Source organism: Rhea pennata, chromosome 26 (assembly GCF_028389875.1).
Source record: "Rhea pennata isolate bPtePen1 chromosome 26, bPtePen1.pri, whole genome shotgun sequence".
NCBI lineage: Eukaryota > Metazoa > Chordata > Aves > Rheiformes > Rheidae > Rhea > Rhea pennata.
Window position 1 is genome coordinate 1,423,454 of NC_084688.1, and position 18,555 is coordinate 1,442,008.

General features: G+C 53.7%; 3 protein-coding genes across 4 annotated transcripts; all 3 read right to left on the reverse strand.

The window, feature by feature from the left end:
- On the reverse strand, window positions 1-1,661 carry CSF3 (colony stimulating factor 3). Its single transcript, XM_062595345.1, has 5 exons — window positions 1,646-1,661; window positions 1,139-1,299; window positions 940-1,047; window positions 685-831; window positions 1-171 (listed from the first exon to the last, which is right to left on the reverse strand). Exons 1-5 carry the CDS (start codon window positions 1,659-1,661, stop codon window positions 1-3), a joined length of 603 nt encoding a protein of 200 aa, XP_062451329.1.
- A 2,508-nt stretch (window positions 1,662-4,169) lies between these two features.
- PSMD3 (proteasome 26S subunit, non-ATPase 3) lies at window positions 4,170-9,570 on the reverse strand. Its single transcript, XM_062595642.1, has 12 exons — window positions 9,371-9,570; window positions 8,120-8,310; window positions 7,613-7,750; window positions 7,199-7,335; window positions 6,881-7,071; window positions 6,576-6,679; window positions 6,271-6,385; window positions 5,919-6,038; window positions 5,673-5,776; window positions 5,256-5,411; window positions 4,853-4,903; window positions 4,170-4,697 (listed from the first exon to the last, which is right to left on the reverse strand). The coding sequence occupies exons 1-12, from the start codon at window positions 9,540-9,542 to the stop codon at window positions 4,620-4,622; spliced, it is 1,557 nt and encodes a 518-aa protein (XP_062451626.1). The 5' UTR covers window positions 9,543-9,570; the 3' UTR covers window positions 4,170-4,619.
- A 646-nt stretch (window positions 9,571-10,216) lies between these two features.
- Window positions 10,217-17,931, reverse strand: GSDMA (gasdermin A). 2 transcript variants are annotated; one of them, XM_062595662.1, is made up of 10 exons: window positions 17,850-17,931; window positions 16,157-16,411; window positions 15,785-15,995; window positions 15,046-15,211; window positions 14,865-14,958; window positions 14,196-14,243; window positions 13,770-13,924; window positions 13,132-13,282; window positions 12,365-12,438; window positions 10,217-11,641 (listed from the first exon to the last, which is right to left on the reverse strand). In XM_062595662.1, the coding sequence occupies exons 2-10, from the start codon at window positions 16,368-16,370 to the stop codon at window positions 11,405-11,407; spliced, it is 1,350 nt and encodes a 449-aa protein (XP_062451646.1). In that variant the 5' UTR covers window positions 16,371-16,411; window positions 17,850-17,931; the 3' UTR covers window positions 10,217-11,404. The 2 variants fall into 2 exon arrangements, with proteins under 2 accessions (XP_062451646.1, XP_062451647.1); XM_062595663.1 differs by lacking the exon at window positions 14,196-14,243.
- Between the last annotated feature and the right edge of the window lie 624 nt (window positions 17,932-18,555).

Genomic DNA, 18,555 nt, shown 5'->3' on the forward strand with positions numbered 1-18,555 from the left:
TCAGCGCCGGGCCAGGTGCCGCAGCGCCCGGTACGCCGTCTCCAGGAACCGCTGGAAGTTGGCCAGGATGAAGAAGCCGCCGACCTGGTGGTGGAAGCTGGAGGAGAAGGCGGGCAGGGCGCCGCGGCCCTCGGCGGGGTACGTCACCGTGGCCAGGCCCAGGTCCTCCATCTAGAGCCGGGCGGGGGGCGTCAGGGGCGTCCCCGGGCCGGAGGGGTCCCTCTGCCCGGGAACGCCGTGGTGCCACCGGGAGTGCTGAGCCCCGAGCCCTCCCGGTGCCCGCGGTGCCACCGAGGGTGCCGAGCCCCACGTCCCCGCGGTGCCACCAGTGGTGCTGAGCTCCGTGTCCTCCCCGCAGTGCCACCAGCGGTGCTGAGCCCCACGTTCCCGCGGTGCCACCAGCAGTGCCGAGCCCCGTGTCCTCCCCGCGGTGCCACCAGCGGTGCCGAGCCCCACGTCCCTGCAGTGCCACCGAGGGTGCTGAGCCCCGCGTCCCCGCGGTGCCACCAGCAGTGCCAAGCCCCGTGTCCTCCCCGCGGTGCCACCAGCGTTGCCGAGCCCCACGTTCCCGCGGTGCCACCGAGGGTGCTGAGCCCCATGTCCTCCCCGCAGTGCCACCGAGGGGGCCGAGCCCCACGTCCCCGCGGTGCCACCGAGGGTGCTGAGCCCCGCGTCCCTGCTCACCTGCTGCTGGATGTTGGAGGAGAGGTTGGCGGCGTCGAGCTGCAGCCTCTCCACGAGGCCGGCGTGGGCGGGCAGCAGCTCCAGGACGGAGGCCAGGGCGCCGCCGTAGCCCCGGAGGCCCTCGCGGATCTGGCCGAAGCAGGCTTCCTGCGGGCGCACGGCGCGGGTGGGCGCGAGCGGCGCGGGGCGGCCGGCACGGCCGAGGCCGCTGGGCCGCGGCGCGGGCGGGCTGAGCCGCGCCGGCCCCGCACTCACCGCCTGGAAGCTCCGGCCGTGGCACTGCTCCAGGGGCGCCTGGGCGATGCCCAGCTGCTGCCGCACCAGCAGCAGCTCTTCCTCCTCGCACAGCTGGAAGGTGTCGCACTGCGGCCGAGGAGGGGACGGCGTGAGGGCGGCCGCAGCCGCGCGGGACCCCCGCGGCCCTCCCCGCGCCTCGCCGGCGCCCGGCACTCACCACGGCGCGCTGCAGCGCGGCCACGTCCCCCTTGAGCTTGCGGGTGAACTCGAGGTTTTTGCGCAGGAAGAGCTGGAAGTCCTCGTCGCCGGAGAACTCGGGCAGCGGCGCCCCGCGCAGCGCCGGGCACAGCGCCGCGCCCAGCACCACCGCCAGCACCTCTGCGGGCAGAGCGGGCGGCTCAGCGCCCGCCGGCGGGTCGTCGTCCCCCCTTCCCTGGCTGCACCGCGCTCGGGCAAGTCCCCCCTGGGGCCGCGGCGCCGGAGGGAAGGGGCAGAGGTGCCCCCGGATTGGGGGGGGGCTGGTGACAGCGGCGTCCCCTCTCCCCCCCACCCCAGCCCTGTGGGGCCCATGGGGCGCTGGGCTGGGCGCTGGGGGTGCTGGGGGTGCTGCAGGTGCCCTGGGTGCAGGGTGCTTGGTGCAGGGCGCTGCTGTGCTCTGGGTGCTTGGGGCGCAGGGGTGCTCGGGGCGCAGGGGTGCTGGGCGCAGGGTGCTGGGAGTACTCACGGGCGAGGGAGCACATGGCGGCGCGCGTCTCGGCGTCCCGTCCTCTCGGCGAGCGCCCCCGGGCCCGGCCCAGCTTGCGGCTGCCCTGGCTCTGCGCGGCCTCATCGATTAGGGCATTTTATAGCCGGCTCCGGGGATTCACACCGATGTGGCAACAGTGCCGATTGCCTCATTGTCTTAATCACCGATATGCAAATCCCGGGCGCTGCCGGCCGCCGGCCCGCGCTGCCGCCGCGCTCCCGCTCCCGCTCGGGGGCTTTCCTGGCGCCCGCGGGCCGGCGGCCCCTCTGCGCCGCGGGCACCCGCCGCCGGAGCCGGGCGCTCCGGGCCGGTGCTCGGTGATTCATTAACCCGCCGCCGGCAACGCCGGCCCGCGGGAGCTGGAGCCGAGCCGGCGGCTTTGCGCAGCCTCGTCACCTGCCTCCTCGTGCAGCTCACGGCCGCCCGAGCCCCTCACCCTGGCGTCAGGGCGGGCGTGACCTCCATGGTGAGACCCCCCCCCCCCGTCCCTGCCAGCCCTTTGCAGGAGCGGCCGCTGGCAAAGCCCCGGGGCCGCGGCCCGGAGCGAGCCCGGCTGCTCCCGGCCGCCCCGGGGCGCTGACGTGGGATTTTGGCTCCGGCCGGGTCCTGCGAGGGCTCCCAGGGCTGTTTGCTGAGCCGGGGCCAGGGGCGCTGGCTGCCGCCCAGCACGGGCCGCGGGGAGGCACCGGCTCCGTGGCGGCCCGAGACCCGGGAAAGGGGCCGCCGGGATCCCAGCAGGATCGAGCCGGGGTGCGGAGGGGCCTCACCCTGCCCGGTGCCCCCCCTTGTCCCCCCGGCGCCCTCGGTCACATCGCCTCCCTCCCGCAGGCCGCGCGGGGCGGGAAGCCCTCGCCGCGCCGCGCCGCTCCCGAGCCTTGGAGCTGCTCCACCCTCCGGCTAGGTGAAAGGAAACACCTGGAAAGGCGCAGCCCAGCTGTGAGCACCATCTGGGGCCTTGCCTGGCACGAGACAGGTGTTAACTCTGAAACCTAACGATGACTTTCCCCTTCCCGGACCTGGAAGTACTACGTTTTCTGCCCTCAGGCTGTGTGAAAGGATGGCAGCAGTAGAGCCTGTTTGTGGGACTTCCTGGGAGAAATTTTCCTCTTCCAGCTCTGCCTTTGCCCTCCCTGGAGCCGGGGCAAGCAGGGCCCACCTGGACCAGGGTGGCCATGGAAGGGGGGGCGGCGTGACCTGCTGGCGTGCTCCAGGGATCACCCCTTTCCCCCGAGCTGCGCAGAGCTGCCGTCTCAGCAGGTTGGTGCTTTCAGGAATCGGGGCTGGTGCAGGGAGGACGGTGAATCAGTGCCGAGCGGGGCTGAGAGCCCGCGCTGGCTTTCCGAAGAAGGAAGTGGTGTCCGAACCCGAAACTTGTGGGTGGCGAGGCGCGGGCGGGAGCGCTGGGCCAGCACAATTCGCCCCGGGGCCGGAGCTGCCACGGCCCGGCCGCGGGAACTGCCCGGCCACCCGCCCCGCTGCGGTTCTGCCTCGTGGCCGCCCTTCCTCTCGGCGGCCTTGGCGGGGACCCTCCGGCTCAGCCGCGAGGAAGCTGCTGTTCCCGGGGTGTCCCTCGTGCCAGCTCCGGTGGCTGTGTCGGGCTGGGGCTGTCCCCTTCCCTGCTCCATCCCGGCCGCAGGGTCTGATCCTCCGACGTCCCCAGGGGACGGACGAGCCGTATCCATCGGGCTGGGGCTGCCCCGCTCCTGACCCGCGCGGCCCTTGGCCACCGGCCCAGCTTGGGAGCGCCGGGAGATTCCCAGATTTCCCCAGAGGATGAGCCCAGCTGGGCCCAGTTGCTGGCAGGACCCTGCCGCGGTGCTGCATGTCTCCCTCGTCCCCGTCGCTGCCCCGAGCGGCGCAGAGGCCCCCAGCGCGGCAGGGCTGGGTCCGGCTCGAGGGCACGAACCCCTTGGAGAGACGGGGCAGGCCCTGGGGGGGCCCTGGCCCTTACCCCCCGCGCCAGCGGCTGTGGGGCGCCGAGAGAGACCTGCCTGGAGCAGCCCCGGTGCCTTTCCCTGCAAAGGGCAGGAGGGGGACGTGGGGCTCAGCCCCTCCCCGCGCCGGCAGCGCTGCTGCGTACGCAGGGCCGCTAATCCCGGTAATTCCTGCCCTGGCCCTTTGCTTGCAGCTGCAGAACAAAGCGGCTTTCGGGAAACGGGATCCCGACGGCTGGTGTCTGTCAGCGCGGCTGGCAGCGCGCCGCGGGCACCCTCGCCTCAACCCCGTGACTGTGCTGGGTCCCGCACCCCGGGGTCCCCATCCCCACCGCCCCAGGCCTCTCCCGGATCCATCCTGGCCTGCTCCGGAGCGGGTGCCGCAGCCCCGGGGACGGGATCCTGCCGGGCCTGGCCCTGCCTTGGCTGCACAGCTCCACTCATCAGCTCCGGTCTGTGGCTCGGGAGAGGGGAGGAGGGCACCAGCTTTCCCCCGAAACCGCTCTTCCAGGCCTCCAGCGGCTCAACCCACAGACGTGACAACAAACCCACGCCAGAACAGGGCAGGCTGGTGTTTTTCCAACTTTTATTTTAAAAGTCATAATTGAAGCTTAACAAAGTCTGACCCCATTATTGTTGTGAGAGCCGGGGGCGACCACAGTCCCCGTGGAGCCCTAATACCGACCCCTGCCCACCCTGGCCCCGCTTCCTGTGGAGCTCCCAATTCATGGGCCCTTGCCCGCCTCTGCGTAGGGCTCAGCAACGACTTTGACCACAAGCAACCTTAAAAGAACGTTTGTTTACTGGGGAAGGGGGTTCCCTCCGTGGGTGGCAAGGGCGACGGGGGAGCAGGCCCTGTGGCTGAAGGTCCAGGGAAGCCACGTGTCCCCCTCCCCCGGTACAGACATGCAGGTATTTATAAAAGAAAGGCAGATCGGGGACCAGGGCCACGTGAGGCAGCTCCGCTCAGACAGCATCTTCCCTAGGGACAAATAAAAAAGTACAGCCAGGCCAGAGGGTCACGGGAAACCGTCATCATCGTCCTCCGCCATCTCCTTCGCAAACTCCAGGTCCTGCTGCTCGCGCTCCCGGCGCTCCTGGAAAGCAAAGGCAGAAGTTGGTCTCAATCAGGGCACGGGGTGCAGGTCCTTCCACTGGCCTTGGTGACTGCTGGGCTGCAGCATGAGCAAGCCTTCTGCCAGCACGTGGACAGAAGAGCCAGAGGGCAACAGAGGCATGGGTGAGATCTCACCTCTGCAGATTCCAAGTCCTTGTTGTAAGATTTGGGTGGGAACCTCATGGCCTGGAGAAACAAGGGAGACAAGAAGCTGTGAGCAGAGAGGTTTCGGCTCTGCGCCGCTGCCCCCTTCTGCCAGTCAGAAAGCCACCATCTTCCAGCCAGCTCCGTCCCAGCCTTCGCTGAAGCTGTTTTCTCCATCAGGGCTGAACCCGGGAAGGCAACAAGGTGCACTAGCTGGTTCTGAAACCTGTCTGCGACAGAGACCTGTTCCTTCCAGCTCTGCAGAGAAGCCCTGTGGGTCCCCCTGACATGCTGGCAGCCTCCCAGTGTGGCCCAGCACGACTTCTCACTTGACAAGGCCCCACCAGTGCATTGGCCAGGGACCAACGTGAGGTGCCCGAGTTGCTGCACTCACCTTGACGGACATGTTGTGGATGTCGAGGCAAAAAGAGATGCGCTGGTGAAATGCCAGCTGGGGCTCCCGGGTCGAGTAGATGTCAATCATTTCTTTTGACTGGACATAACCCTTCTCGTGGTTAATGCTGGCCTCAATCACGCCGTCCCGGATGGCCTGCAAGCCGGAGGGCATGTGATCAGAGCACCCGCTGTCTCCAAGGGCTGAGGCAGCAATTTAGAGTGAAGGGAGTTGGTTGCTGCAACAGGAACACTCAGGAGACAGCGCACAGAGATGTGACTTGGTGATCTAGAAGTCCCCAGGAAGGGGTGGAAGCAGCCTGGCAGCAGCGTAAAGCCATCTGCGAGAACCAGGAGCTGCAGACAGGTGTCAGGACTCAGAAGTCATTCAGCCGTATGAGATTTCATACGCAGCTACCTTGGCAACGATGAACTCCGCATCCTCCGGGCTGTCCAGCTGCAGCTTCTGGGCAATATCAGCCAGGGAAATGCGAGAGTAGGAGAGGCTGATCATACGGACACCTGAGATGAGGACAACGAGAGCTGAGCCCTCTCCTGCCGGGCAGCCACAGTCTCCGGTGCACAAGGTGACACCCAGCTGCCAGCCCAGCCTGCGGCACGAGCTGTGACACAGCCCCCAAACACCACAGCAGCAACCTCCTACCTGTCTTGATGACGTTGTGCCTCAAGCGAATGATCAGGGTGTAGGTGCCATCAGCCTGGAACTTGTCCCCGAACTGGTCGAGGACCTGGTTGAACTTGGCCAGGTTCCCAGTCCTGACAGCTGGAGCAGGCAGATAAAGGAGGAGAGGACGTGTAAATCAGGGAAGGCTCTAAGGCTGAGGTGTCAAGAGCAGTCTCGAAGCTGGGTCCCTTTGAGGCCACAGAGACACCTCCGTTGCTCTCCCCCCACCCCACGGCTTCCCGCTCCCTTGAAGCGGGGGACATTGTGCCAAGACACAGCAGTGCTGCAGCTCTGCGAGGAACCGAGCACGGGCAGGAACGGCCCGTCGTACCCTGAGTCAGGAGGAAGTAGGGCATGAGCGACCGCTTGAGAGAGGGCTGTCTGAACTGGAGCCTGTCCGGGATCTCCCCTAGCAGCAGTTCCACCACGATGAGTAGCTTGTGCACCTTAAGCAGAAAGAGACTGTGAGTCCCTGAAGAGCCCAGGCTGGGGCTAAAACTCAGACACAGCTTCGCCGTGGGAGCACAACGGAGGGGGACCAGCAAGGTGGTAAGACCTGCCCTGCTGCAGCCCTGACCCAGAACGAGCGAGGAACCGACACTCCTGAGTGCTCACGTACTTCCCGCGCTCGCTCACCGTCTGTTTGAAGCCAACAGCCGTGTGCTGCGGTGCCTTCCGCAAGGCGTTCGTCATGGTCCTCCGCGCCTCCGAATACTCCAGCTGAATGGCCTTGATGCGCCCTGGGAGAGGGTTCACATGGGGCAGGAGGCATTTGGAAAAGCCACTGAGTTAATCCAGCTGGATCCACCTGGCTGGGGCTTCAAATCCAGACTTGAAGACCCAACGCCCAACTGCTCAGACAGATTCTCTAGGGGACTAGAGACCCAAATCTCACATGCACCCCAAGCTGCCAGCAGCACACGGGACCCTCTGCATCTCACCTGTGTAATAGAGGTACCGTGCCCACTCGTTGTTGTTGGCCTGCTCGGGAAACACAGACTTGGAGACGAGCTTTTCTGCTTGGTCGTAGAGGTTGTAGTGAAGGTAGTTCCTCAGCAGCAGATTCAGGAGGGTGGCCTGCCCGTCTGCATCGTGGCGTAGCGTGGCTGTCCGCAGCCGGGCATGCAGGAAGCTTCAGCGCAGGGAAGGGAAAGAGTGTCAGGGAAGGGAAGGGAAGAAACAGCCTGGCTCACCCAGACTCGCAGAGCCAGGCTCAAGGAGAACCTGTGCGCAAGACCACCGTGGAGGGCCATTCCTACCTCCTGACCACATCAAGTTTATTCAGGAACTCATAGATGCGTGAGTGGTAATAATAACATTTAGCCACCACCAAATCAAGGGCACGGCGGTTTTGGGAACTGATCTTCTGCATCAGGTCATCAGACACTTTCTGGGCCTGCAGGAGGGGAACAGAGATCAGAACAGATGAGCTGCTGCCCAGGAAGAGCTGGGAGACAGACAGGGTTGTGGGAATGCCTTGGCTGAGAGCGGCAGCGGTGAGGGCTAGCGCTGGAGGCTGCCTTCTGGCAGAGCTCCTCCAAACAGCTGAGACAAAGGCAATGAGACAGGCAGGCCACCGGGGCTCTCCAGCCCCAGGTCCTGGCCTGGTGCAGGAGTGCCACCTGAAGAGCTCAGGTTTGGGGTGGGCAGTGAGGCAGCCCGGGGAACCTCACCTCTGGGTATCGCTTGCTGTTCATCAGGTAGATTACAAGGAGCAGCTGGAGGTAGGTCTCCACTTCTGGCAAGAGAGGGGCTGAGGCGGCCTTCCCCGTACGTGGGCGAAACTGCAGCTCTGCTTCTGTGTCCATGGACTGCGGGAAGAGACACGCTCTGTCCCGGGCTCAGCCCGCCACTGCCCTCCCGGGGTCTCCGGGGCCAGACCCTCACGCCACCGCCAGCGGGAAGCGCCTCAGGCGAGGCTGGTTCCCAGGCCTGTGGCCACCAGCAGCTCTGCTGAGGGTGCAACACTGGGGCCGGCCTGGGCTGCTGGCAACACAGCCCCCTCCCTGCTGGGGACCGCGGTGATCCGCCTCATTTCACACCTGCTCCTGGCCAGCGGGGCTTTCTGTCCCAAGCCCTTGCTGTTCCCGACACTCCCCTGCCCCGCAGGAGCACCCCAAATGCTCCTTACTGCAGTCTCTCCACAGCCAGTTGCCTGCCCCCATCCCGCGCGGCCTCACCTCCTCCAGGAAGCTGAGGAGAAAGTCCCGCGTGGTGCTGTTGGAGGTGAAGAAGCCGTTGATGGCTTTGTGGAGCACGTTAGAGTTGAGTCGGCGGGAGGTGGAGGGCAGAGCCCGCAAGGCACGCAGGACGTAGCGTGGCTCCTTCCCTGACACTGCCTTCTCAAGCTGCTTCACGTGCTCTTTGATGTCTGCAGGAGCAGAGGCGACGGGTTAGCCCGGCGTCTCCCAGAGCGAGGGCGGCCACGAGGCTCGCGCCAGGTAAGAGGGCTGCTCCATCCCGCCTCTGCTGGCTCCGTCTCCCTCCGCTCTTTGGATACGTTTTCAAGACAGACCTCACGTGTGCGGCCTTCGCGTCCTGAGCGACCGGGTCTGGCCCTCTGGCTGACTCTGCTCTGGGCAGGAGCTGGACTGGACACTTCCAGAGGCCCCTTCCCACCTGAATTACCCCACAATCCATGGGTTCCCCCCCCCCAGCATCCACATACAGCATTCCCCAATTTTCCCTGCCCCTATCCATCTCTCGCTGCAGTCTCTCACAGGGACTCTCCCTAACTTCCTTTCCCTTACAGGGATCCCCATCACCTATTCCCCACAGCTCCCTTCCCCCACAGACACCCCCAGTTCCCCTCCTTTTACAGCCCCTCCCCCCCATGCACCCTTCCCCATCTTCCCTCCCCCACAATGCTCCCTACACAGATCCCCCCAGGAACTCTCCAAAGCTCCTCTTGGCTCTTTCTTCCCACAGGGATCCTCCCTACAGCCCCCATTTCCTACAGGAGCTTCTCTGCAACTACCTCCCCCTATGAGGACCCCCCCCCCAGCTCCCGTCACCCACATGGATGCTCTGCAGCTACCCTCCCCCCAGAGACCCCTCGAGTTATCCTTCTTCTTCCCAGAGACCCCCCCAGCTGCCTCCCCTCTCAGACATCCCCTGGTCACCCTCCTTCCTCAGAGACCCCCCCAGCTGCCTCCCCCCTCAGATACCCCCTGGTCACCCTCCTTCCTCAGAGACCCCCCCAGCTGCCTCCCCCCTCAGATACCGCCGGTCACCCTCCTTCCTCAGAGACTCCCCCAGCTGCCTCCCCCCTCAGACATCCCCTGGTTACTCTCTGTCCTCAGAGACCTCCTCCCCAGCTACCTCCCCCCTCAGATACCCCCTGGTTACCCTCCTTCCTCAGAGACCCCCCCCCTGGTTACCCTCCCCCGGGGGCCGGCCTTAGCGCGGGGCCCCCTCCCGCCTCCGCTCACCCTCCAGCGTGACGGCGTCGAGCTCGCGCTGCGGCTGCGGCTGCCGGTCCTCGGCGGCCGCCGCCGCCGCCGTTTCCTCCTGCATCTCCACGTCGGGGGGCGCGGGCGGCGGCCCGTCGGGGGGCGCCTTGGCCTTGTCGCCGCGCCGGCGGGACGCGCCCTCCTGCTTCATGGCCGGGCCGGCCGTGACACTGCAGCAACCGCGGGGCACGCCGGGAGCCGCCCAGGCGCGGCCAGCTGCGCGCCCACCGCCACCGCCAGGCCCGCGCGGCCGAGCGTCGAGCGAGCGAACGCTCCTCTCGCTCGGCGCCCCCGAGGCAGCCGCTCGGCTCCTTCCGCGCGCCTGCCCGCTCGGGTGTTTCCGGCAGGAGCTCGGCTCCTTCCGCCCTCCCGCTCGGGTATTTCCGGCAAGCGCTCGGCTCCTTCCGCCCTCCCGCTCGGGTATTTCCGGCAGCCGCTCGGCTCCTCCCGCCTGCCCGCTCGGGTGTTTTCGGCAGGCGCTCGGGTGATTTACGCTTGGCGCATGCGCGTTTCTCGCCTGCCGCGCTGAGGCGAGGTGCGAGGGCCGTTAGCTGCGGGCGAGCCCACGGGCCCGGTCCCGCCGCAGCCCCGGGCCTCCCTCTCCCTCCCCTCCCGGGAGAGCTCTCCGTGCTCCTTCCCGCCCCTCTGCGCGGGCTCGGGGCCCGCAGCCCTGGCTCTGCTGCCTCAGGCCGGGCTCCTGTTAGGCATGTGGCCTGGCCCCTGTGGCTGCCCAGGTAAGAGTTGTGGCGTAGCTGAGTCTCAGTCATCTTGAACTGTGCTACAAATATGAATAAAAAAATTGCCTTTAAGAACATCCAGATACTCTGTAAGAAATTATTCTCTTTATTTCTGTTGTAGTAACCAGAACATTTGTTATGCCTGCTCTAAAAGAGTTAAAAACTCAACTGATTTCACAATTATTTTCTGTTTTTTATAGAAAAATGGGGGCAGACCAGCTGTGCTGTCTGCTATTATTTATTGTGTTCTCTAATGACCTTATAAAAAGGATTTTCTAGTTTCTCTAGTATGTAGGTGCTGGGCTATAATGGAGGAAGTTACTCAAGAGCTGGCTGGTCAAAATGCAAAATTGCATTTGAGGTGGTGGGAGCTAGTTTCATTTGCCCCAGAACTGTTTAGCAGGCTGGGTTTAGCCTGTGAACTGTCTACTGAACAGCTGTTGTTTAAAGAATACATGTAATTGTTCTAAAAATGTGGCATTGGAGTAATAGGAGAACACCCATTTTTGGACAGAGACAGCATCTAAGATCTGCTCTAGCATGAGCCATCTACTGGTAAAAGAAAATCTGTGACAGGCTATGATACATAGAAAGTTACACTGATACTGCAGTATTTATAATATCTTTACTGCTAGGGGAAAAGGGTTATCTGTATGAGTGAAGAGAATTGCTGATACAATGTTTGCTGAAGAAGAGATATTAAAGCGGCCTGCAGAATGCTAATATGTCTAGAGGAGAAGGAGGAATAGGACAGGATAACCTCACTCTTGTACTTTTGGGATCTGTGACTTCTTTTTATTCTAAAGTGTTTTTATTCTAAAGTACATGAATGGCTCCTTCCATTGAGGTGGTTGTAGAAACAAATATACTCTTTTTGATATCTAACCTAGCTAATGTTTTCTGATAGTTTTAAAACTCATCCTGTGAGTAGGTAACAGTATCTGCTTGAATACTAGTCATGTTTCTTTCCCTGATTTAGCCCAGAAGTTGTAAGGGGAATGCTGAATGTATTATAAAGCTGTCATAATCTATTCTTCGGCATCACTCATGGGATATGTGATGAAGATACCATTTTAGTTTCTGTCTTCCATAAGCAGATATGCTGCTTTAAGACTCTGCTTTTCCCACTCATTTAGAAACAAGACTGAGTGGTTATAATGTCTTGCCTAGATAGGAGTGAAGCCTGGAGAGAGAAACTATCTTACAATAACAGACTTGCAAATATATCCTCAAGCTATTCCCTTTAAACCATTCCTAACAGGAAGAAAAGTGTAGTCTAGTCTAATGTATTCAGAAGATCTAGCACATACAGAGATGCATACAGGGCTGCTAGAGATGAGAAGGCTTCTAGCTCACATTCAGCAGATCCGTTTTTCTGAATCTTCACTCCACTCATTTCTAACATTACAGTGGTTATTTTTAATTCCTTCTCTTGTGAGAAGGAGAGCAGACTGGCATCCACGCTGAAACAGCCCTTCGTGTTTTCTATACTGTGTTCCAAGATGCTCTTGACCTTCACAACAACAAAAACAGCAAAGTCAGTATTTTGAAACTTCAGTCGGTGCTGCAGTAAGACTGTGCCACCTGTCACTGGAAGTCACTCAGTGAATAAATAATGGCATTGACATGTGAAATGCTTTAGCATCTTGCAGGTTTGCTGAGTAATGCACATTTATACATGACACTTTTCATCCAGAAAGATTATCGTACTCATGTACTCAATTTTCAGTTTCTTGTGAATTAGTTATGTCTAGGAAATCAAAATGGTACTATGCTTGGAAATCTGAAGCCTAAAAAGCTAACAAATTTTACAGCAGCATTCTCTCTCTCCTAATTGCTGGTCAAGGGGGTACTTTCAACTCTGGTAAACTCAAATGACAAAGTACCTTTCTTTCCAGAAGAGAGGGAGAGAATATACCTGAAAATGATACTCAGCTGCATCCAGTTTAGTATTTATCTTCAAAATAGATGTTAGAAAACTTAGGCCTTCTTGTATTGTGTGATTTCTCTCGAAGTGAGTGTTTTGATCCCTGCCAAGTCTGAAGTCTGTAGTAATTCTTTTTTTCTTTTTTCCCAATGTTACCTTAAGTTGTGATACTGCTACTTATGTCATAATCTAAATGTTGCTTGTTGAAGTAACAAAGTAAAAACAAACAAAAAAAAAAACAAACCCCAACCAACCAAGCAAAAACCCCACTTTCATTTTGAGACAAGTAGGTGATGTGTGGTTTCTCACCAGCCTAAGTTGTTGGGTCACAATCTTCTCTTCCAAAGACTCTAGCAATAGCAGCAGCTGATCCTCTGTTAATTCTGGAGAATTGAAATGGTTTTATAGCCAAAAACAAAGTAAAAGAAAAAAAACCCAAAATACTGAAAAACAACCCCCCCACCCCTGATTTGTTTCAGAGACAATTGGCCAGATAATGAACATCAACAGTCAGCGTGGCACACCTGTTTGATCAAAAGTTCTTCAGACGTTGTATACTAAATTAATCATGCAATCTCCCTGTGAACTGAATGAAAGTATTATTTTAATTTACAGATTATGATAATATTGAGTAGTAGAGATCATGGGGATGGGAGAGTTGAGGGGATGTTCAAACCATGTGTTTTGGCAGCCTTAGGAAAAGAATCCTAGAATTGGTACTCTTGTTTCTGTAATGTAATCTTCCCATCTTTAGCTATGTTTTAATTGGTATTTCAAGTCCTCCTTTGCTTTGTTCAAGGATCCCTCTATATTCCCAGTAATTCAGTATAATGCTCCAAGGAGGTACTGCACTGTGACCCCCAAGCTGTTGCTAAACAGCAGCTGTAATGGACAGGTTTGTGCCCTCGTCAAACCTTTCTTCAGCTTCCAGAATATAAGAAATTATTTTAGGCTGTTCTTTTGCAAGTATTTCACTTTCCGCAAGTTTTTTGTATTCTATTAGCCTTAGACAGGAATGCTTTCAGAATATTTGGATACTACTAGATTTCTCTATTAGAATGACCAGAAAACCTTACCATCTAAAGCGTAAAGGGTGTAGTTAATTGCTTCTGCAAGCTTAAGGAGAAGACCTTTCGGAGAATCCTGTAAACTGTACAGCAGGTCTTTTAAGTCTGGGCTCTCTGTTTTCAGGTCACAGTTATCAGGTTCGTCAAGAACAGCTTCCATCTGGGGAGGGATCAGAGAAAGAAATTTCAGGATTTAAGAGAAGAGGCTGCTGATAGTGCACTGCAATGTAACTACAGAAGTAGACGTATGAACAGCCATGTAATATGGGATTCCTATCCGTGAGCTCTTTATGAGGCTCTAATTGAGGCTTTAGTGAAGTATGGCATTCAAACATTAAATTCAGAATGCTGGATTTAAGTGATTTGTTGATACCTTCAGATAAAGAGCCCTTCTGTGTTCTTAAAAAAAAAAAAATTGTAAAAGCTGAGGTGAGAGAGAGGCCCGCTAAGCTATATTGAGGACGTATTTCCTCAGACCACTCTGTCCTGAGCACCTTGTCTCTCTGTGTGGTGATTAAGACCAGATGAATATGCTGAGGAGTAATTTGGATTGATAGTCGTGGCATAGGAGATGACTCTTGGGTGCAGACATGATAGTGGAAGTCTTTGTACCTATGAATTCTGGCAGTGAGAACAACTTTGCTTACTTTCTGGGTCAGTTCTTGAAAGAGGTTTCTGTTTCTCATCACAGCTTTGATGGATTTTAAAAATATGACACACAGATCCACAGACAACTTGGAGAAAATCTGATATTTTGCTTTAACTTCCTTCTCTAGTGCTTCTGATTTTCCACATGAGAAGCCTGAAAACCAGAAAAGAGTTAAAACATATTGCTTTTAAACAGGTCCACCGGCATCCCTAAAATTAGTTTGAAACATTTAGATTAATATTTTTTAAAGTAAATAATAGATAACTTGAGTATACTTCCTTATAGACAGTTGTTCTGGCTCAGGTGATGGGCAGTAGCCCACAGCAAATGCATTGCTTTGGTGATGTGTTTATCTTGAGAAGTTTCAGCTTAGCCAAAAGGGATAAAAGTAATGCAAATGAAAATATTAAAATATATTGCTTGCCATCAGATGCAAATGTTTGTATATTATCTTCTGGAAAATGGTAAATACCTGCAAGAGAATAAAAAAGGAATTGTTAATTTAGAAAATACTTGAAGTTGGATAGTTTGTTTTGTTTTGTTTTTTGTCTGAAGATATTAGTATCCCAGTTACGAATTTCCTGTGGTATTTGTAGGTCAGACTGTGATATTATTTCCACTGTTCTCCAATGCATCTGTCTTCTGCAGCAGGTTTCGTGGATGTTCATCCTTTCTTTCTCTACCTGTCCAACACTAGCCTCTTACACCAGGCTTCCTATTGAAGGTTCAGCCACCCTGTTTTTACCCAAGCTATTTTATCCTATAGAAAAGAAGAATTTTTGCCCTCTACACAGTCTTTCAACAGGAGTTGTCTTTGCAGTTCATGAAATCTATAGCTGAGATTTCCTTACAAGTGTGTTTCCTTACCAAAAAAGCATGACTGCACCCCTTTCCCAAGTAGCTCTTTTAACTTACTATGTAGTGTCTTTTCCCACTTGATTTCTGCAATTAGTATTGCATATGTTTATTTTCTTTCACATGAACTGTTGGGGGGGGGGGAGGGCATTAGACTGCATGATATTTTAGGAAATGCTTTTGCTCTACTGCATTGTTTGCTAAATGGAAGAGCTGGAAGTTCCTGAAAGCTACTTACCCCATGATCCATCTTGAATAGTCAGCTGCATTGGTCTGAATGCTATGATGCAGCCTTTGGGTATAGTTATGCTTTGTTTGCAGTCTCTGGTGCCCTGATCAATGAAAAATGTGTTACTAGACCCAAATGGCATGCAGATGTTCTAAAAAGATTGGCTGCTAAAGTTTTAGACAAATCAAACCTTTGTGCTGAACTTGGCATAAAGTTGGGCCATGAAGCTCCCTTCTGTCCTATTGGTTTCCTCATAGCTGGTCTCCTCTGAGGCTTCTACTGATTCATAAACCACATACAAATTCTGTTGCCTTTTCTTTAATTGTTCAATGAAGGAGTGATTCATATTGATTTTTCTAAAGGAGAAAAAGGATGCAATGTGCTAAGTGTCTATTGTTCTTATTCTGTGAGTTATACCAAAAATACCTAGAGCCTGTTTAGAGGCTTATGTTTGTGTCCTTTCTCCCATTATGAGAGTGTATGTAAATGTCACAATATGTAAGGGGCTTCTGGGGAAAAAAAAAAAGGTGGCAGAAAATGAGCTGCAGTTTCTGCTGTCCACAATATATTTCCCTCTGCATCTGACAGGGACCTCAGGAGAAAAATGGCAGAGGCGGACATGTTCTGGCAGACATAGGTGGTGTGTTCCTGATTTGTGTGTTCCCTTCCAGGTATAAAACATGAGAAAAGATAGCTTGACTCACACTGAGGTGTTTCCACTTCAAGAACAAAGAAATCTATGAGCATTACAAACCTATGTAAGGGGCCTTAGCATCTCTTTCCAGTCCTTTAGTAGTATGCCTAGTTAGGCAAAATATGTAGTCTCCGGTTTTAATCTTGTTTTTGGCTGCTAAAAACAAATTGTGTGATCTGGCATAAAGTAATAGAGTATGACCAAAGCATATATTCTCCATTCCTGTCTGCCTTACCTTTCTGTTTTTAGTGACTCAAATTTTGCTACTGGTATGTACTTTTTTTCCAGTTTGATGGACCCCTCTTTGGACCAATGGGTAGATCCGTGTACTTCTGTGTTTGCAGAGTTAACAGGAAGGTGAAGTTTCCCTTCAACTCTGCCATCGACGTGGTGTGTAAATACAACTTGGCTTGAATCTTGAACGTCTTCAGTGGGAATGAGGGCCCCTGAAATAATTTGATATATTTGCTTAAATGTAATTACACAGACTCAGTACTATAATTCATGCACACAAGTGGAGCATGGTAGCCACTGAGAGAAAACAGGATGATACAAATGTTTTGTCTATGGAAACTGTAAATTTAAGAATGATAAATCTGGATATTACCTGCACTTACTTTGTCGTCTTCATGTAGCAACACATCATAGAGACTATACTCTGTTCTTCGGTAGCCAGGAGTTGGGCAGAACATGGTTTTTCCTTTTCTTCTAACTAGGCAGAAGAGTCTGAAATGTTCTTGGTCTAGGATGCTGTAAACTGGAATCACTTCTCCTTTTGGATCCATCTGCTTTGCTATGGATTGGGTAACTTTTTTAAACATTCTGCTGCAGCTTGATAAAACTTTGAACCAAAAAGAAGTGCCTTAGGGAAGAGGTAAAGACAAATTAAGTAAAATTACTTGAAATACGAATAGGAGGTTGTAGAAAAGTATCTGGCACTTTTAATTATTGAGGATGTTTCAGAAAGGATAACATCCAATAAGCCCACATTTGTACAAGGACACAATTTATCCTAGATTATTTACAGGGAGGTTCTTGGAGAACTAGAAATAGGAGTCATAGTTTACAAATTAGACTTGTTGAGGCTTATCTCATTTTTGTTGCAATTTCCAGTCTTTGTGTAGAATGTTTGTAGATTGAGAACACAGTTTCTGAGGGTGCTGATCTTCAGCACTGGAATCTATTAGTACAGTTTCAATTAAAATTTTATTTGTTTCATATACCAGCACACACCTGAATCATTTTCATTACTAGAACTAAATATGGCTACTTAGCCTTGTATTTCAGTTACTGTTGTCCTAAGCATTTTAATCTCTAATGTGTTCACGCCATTAAACGTTTAAAAAGAAAAAAGTTTGAGCAATTTCCTGCCACAATGAACTAGCAATTTGCAGAGGATGATTCTTAGTTCCTGTGCAAGTACTACTTCTGCATTTTACCCCCTTATATCTTGATGCCTGACAGATAAGAATGATTTATTTGGAAATGACAATTCTAAAGTATTAGAAAAGTGATTTTGTTGAAGTCTTGCAATGAGAAACTGAGTGTTGGGAGGAGAATAATGACTTACAGGAAAAGGTAGGACAGCTTGTTCTATGCCAAAACTTTCTTCAGCATTTTGGATGCATTTCATCTGTATCTATGCCCCCTCCTTTTCCCCCCCCAAGCATATGCGTTCCAACACAGCTGCTTGGATGTGTTCTAGTTCTCTACCTGTATGTCCCCCTCAAAGTTGGATGTTTGAGAGGCAAAAAGACAAACAACGTGTTCACACAGTATCCTCAAAGCATTTAGTTTCGTTTCTTTCCAGCAACATTTGTAAGGCTTGATGAAGAAAATCTTTGATTTACAAATTTAAAAGGTTACTGTACTCACTGAGGAGCAGAGTGTGCAGGCTTTTTCCCCTCATCTGTACCCTACTTTATCAGATTTTTTTAGAGAAAGGAAGAGAAGCTGATGCCCATTTACAGTTCAGATTAGCAATTCCCACCATACTGGGGGATGTGGGGAAATCATTCCTCCCTTTATCTTGCTTAATGTCCCTTAGCGATCTGAAAAACAAACTTACTAGATTTGATTCTTTAAAATTTGTAAAGACCAACACATCACAAAGGATGGAATATTGTATGAAATGGAGAGGGAGAAGTAGTCCTATTCTGTGGTTAACATGGAGTCATTTTAGTAGTATATAGAGAACTCGTTCTCTCAGCAGACTTCAAAACAGATTAAAACTAAGAAGCTACTCTTAACAGTTTGTTCAGCCCTCTTCCTGTACTGAAAGCTTACAAAAACTTACTTACCTGTTTACACCGTGAAGTGGCTTCTCTTCTTATCTACTGATCGGTGCAAATGTGTGTGCAATCTGCTGTGCTTTGTAAGTGGTATTGCCTCTTTAAATCAGCAGGGGTGGGGAAATATTTCACATATCCGGAAGTATGTGCTATATTAGGGAAATCGGTTACTGTTTATGTAATTCTTCCTCCAAAAAGTTATTTGTCATCGATGTGTGGTGTTGTCATGATCTGTTAGAGTGAATGTGGATAACCTGAAGTGGTTCCACAGATTAATTCTTCTTATACTGTAAGATTAGTTTCATTTCTAGCCTAGTTTTAATTTTCAGTTGTATTGCACTTTTTATCTACTAGGATGAGGATTAATGCATTATGATTTTAGAGCATTTCACTAAAACTCTCAGAGGGAAATGATTAGGTGTGTTGTAGACAAGGGAAATGATACTATATTACTGGGAGTACTTTTATTAACTAGCTGCCTTATGTTATTAATCATTGAATTTAAATCTCTGGACAATGTATGTGTGTTACAGGTATGAATGCTGTCATAAACCAGTTCTTGGGATTTTCTATAAGATGTTACATAATTTCTACACTTTGCTTTTAAAAGCCTGAACACCAGCTATGCAAGGAGAAGCGCACCAAGGACAACAAAGTGCTGTGCCTGTGTGACTTTTATTCTTGTCTGTGTCTCCAGGTGAACAGTGATGCACAT

Bases quoted from the DNA above. Each gene is read 5' to 3' on its own strand.
- CSF3 (XM_062595345.1), bottom strand. The intron at 1,048-1,138 runs GTGAGTGCCGGG...CCTCGGCCGCAG, and splicing joins CCGCGCTGCAGCGCGCCGTG to TGCGACACCTTCCAGCTGTG. The intron at 832-939 runs GTGAGTGCGGGG...GTGCGCCCGCAG, and splicing joins ACGGCCGGAGCTTCCAGGCG to GAAGCCTGCTTCGGCCAGAT.
- GSDMA (XM_062595662.1), bottom strand. From the start codon at position 16,370: ATGTTTAAAAAAGTTACCCAATCCATAGCAAAGCAGATGGATCCAAAA. The intron at 15,996-16,156 runs GTAATATCCAGA...AAATTATTTCAG, and splicing joins AGACGACAAAGTAAGTGCAG to GGGCCCTCATTCCCACTGAA. The intron at 15,212-15,784 runs GTAAGGCAGACA...TTTCTCCTTTAG, and splicing joins GAGTCACTAAAAACAGAAAG to AAAAATCAATATGAATCACT.
- PSMD3 (XM_062595642.1), bottom strand. From the start codon at position 9,542: ATGAAGCAGGAGGGCGCGTCCCGCCGGCGCGGCGACAAGGCCAAGGCG. The intron at 7,751-8,119 runs GTGAGGCCGCGC...CTCTTCCCGCAG, and splicing joins TCCTCAGCTTCCTGGAGGAG to TCCATGGACACAGAAGCAGA. The intron at 7,072-7,198 runs GTAGGAATGGCC...CCTGCGCTGAAG, and splicing joins AAACTTGATGTGGTCAGGAG to CTTCCTGCATGCCCGGCTGC.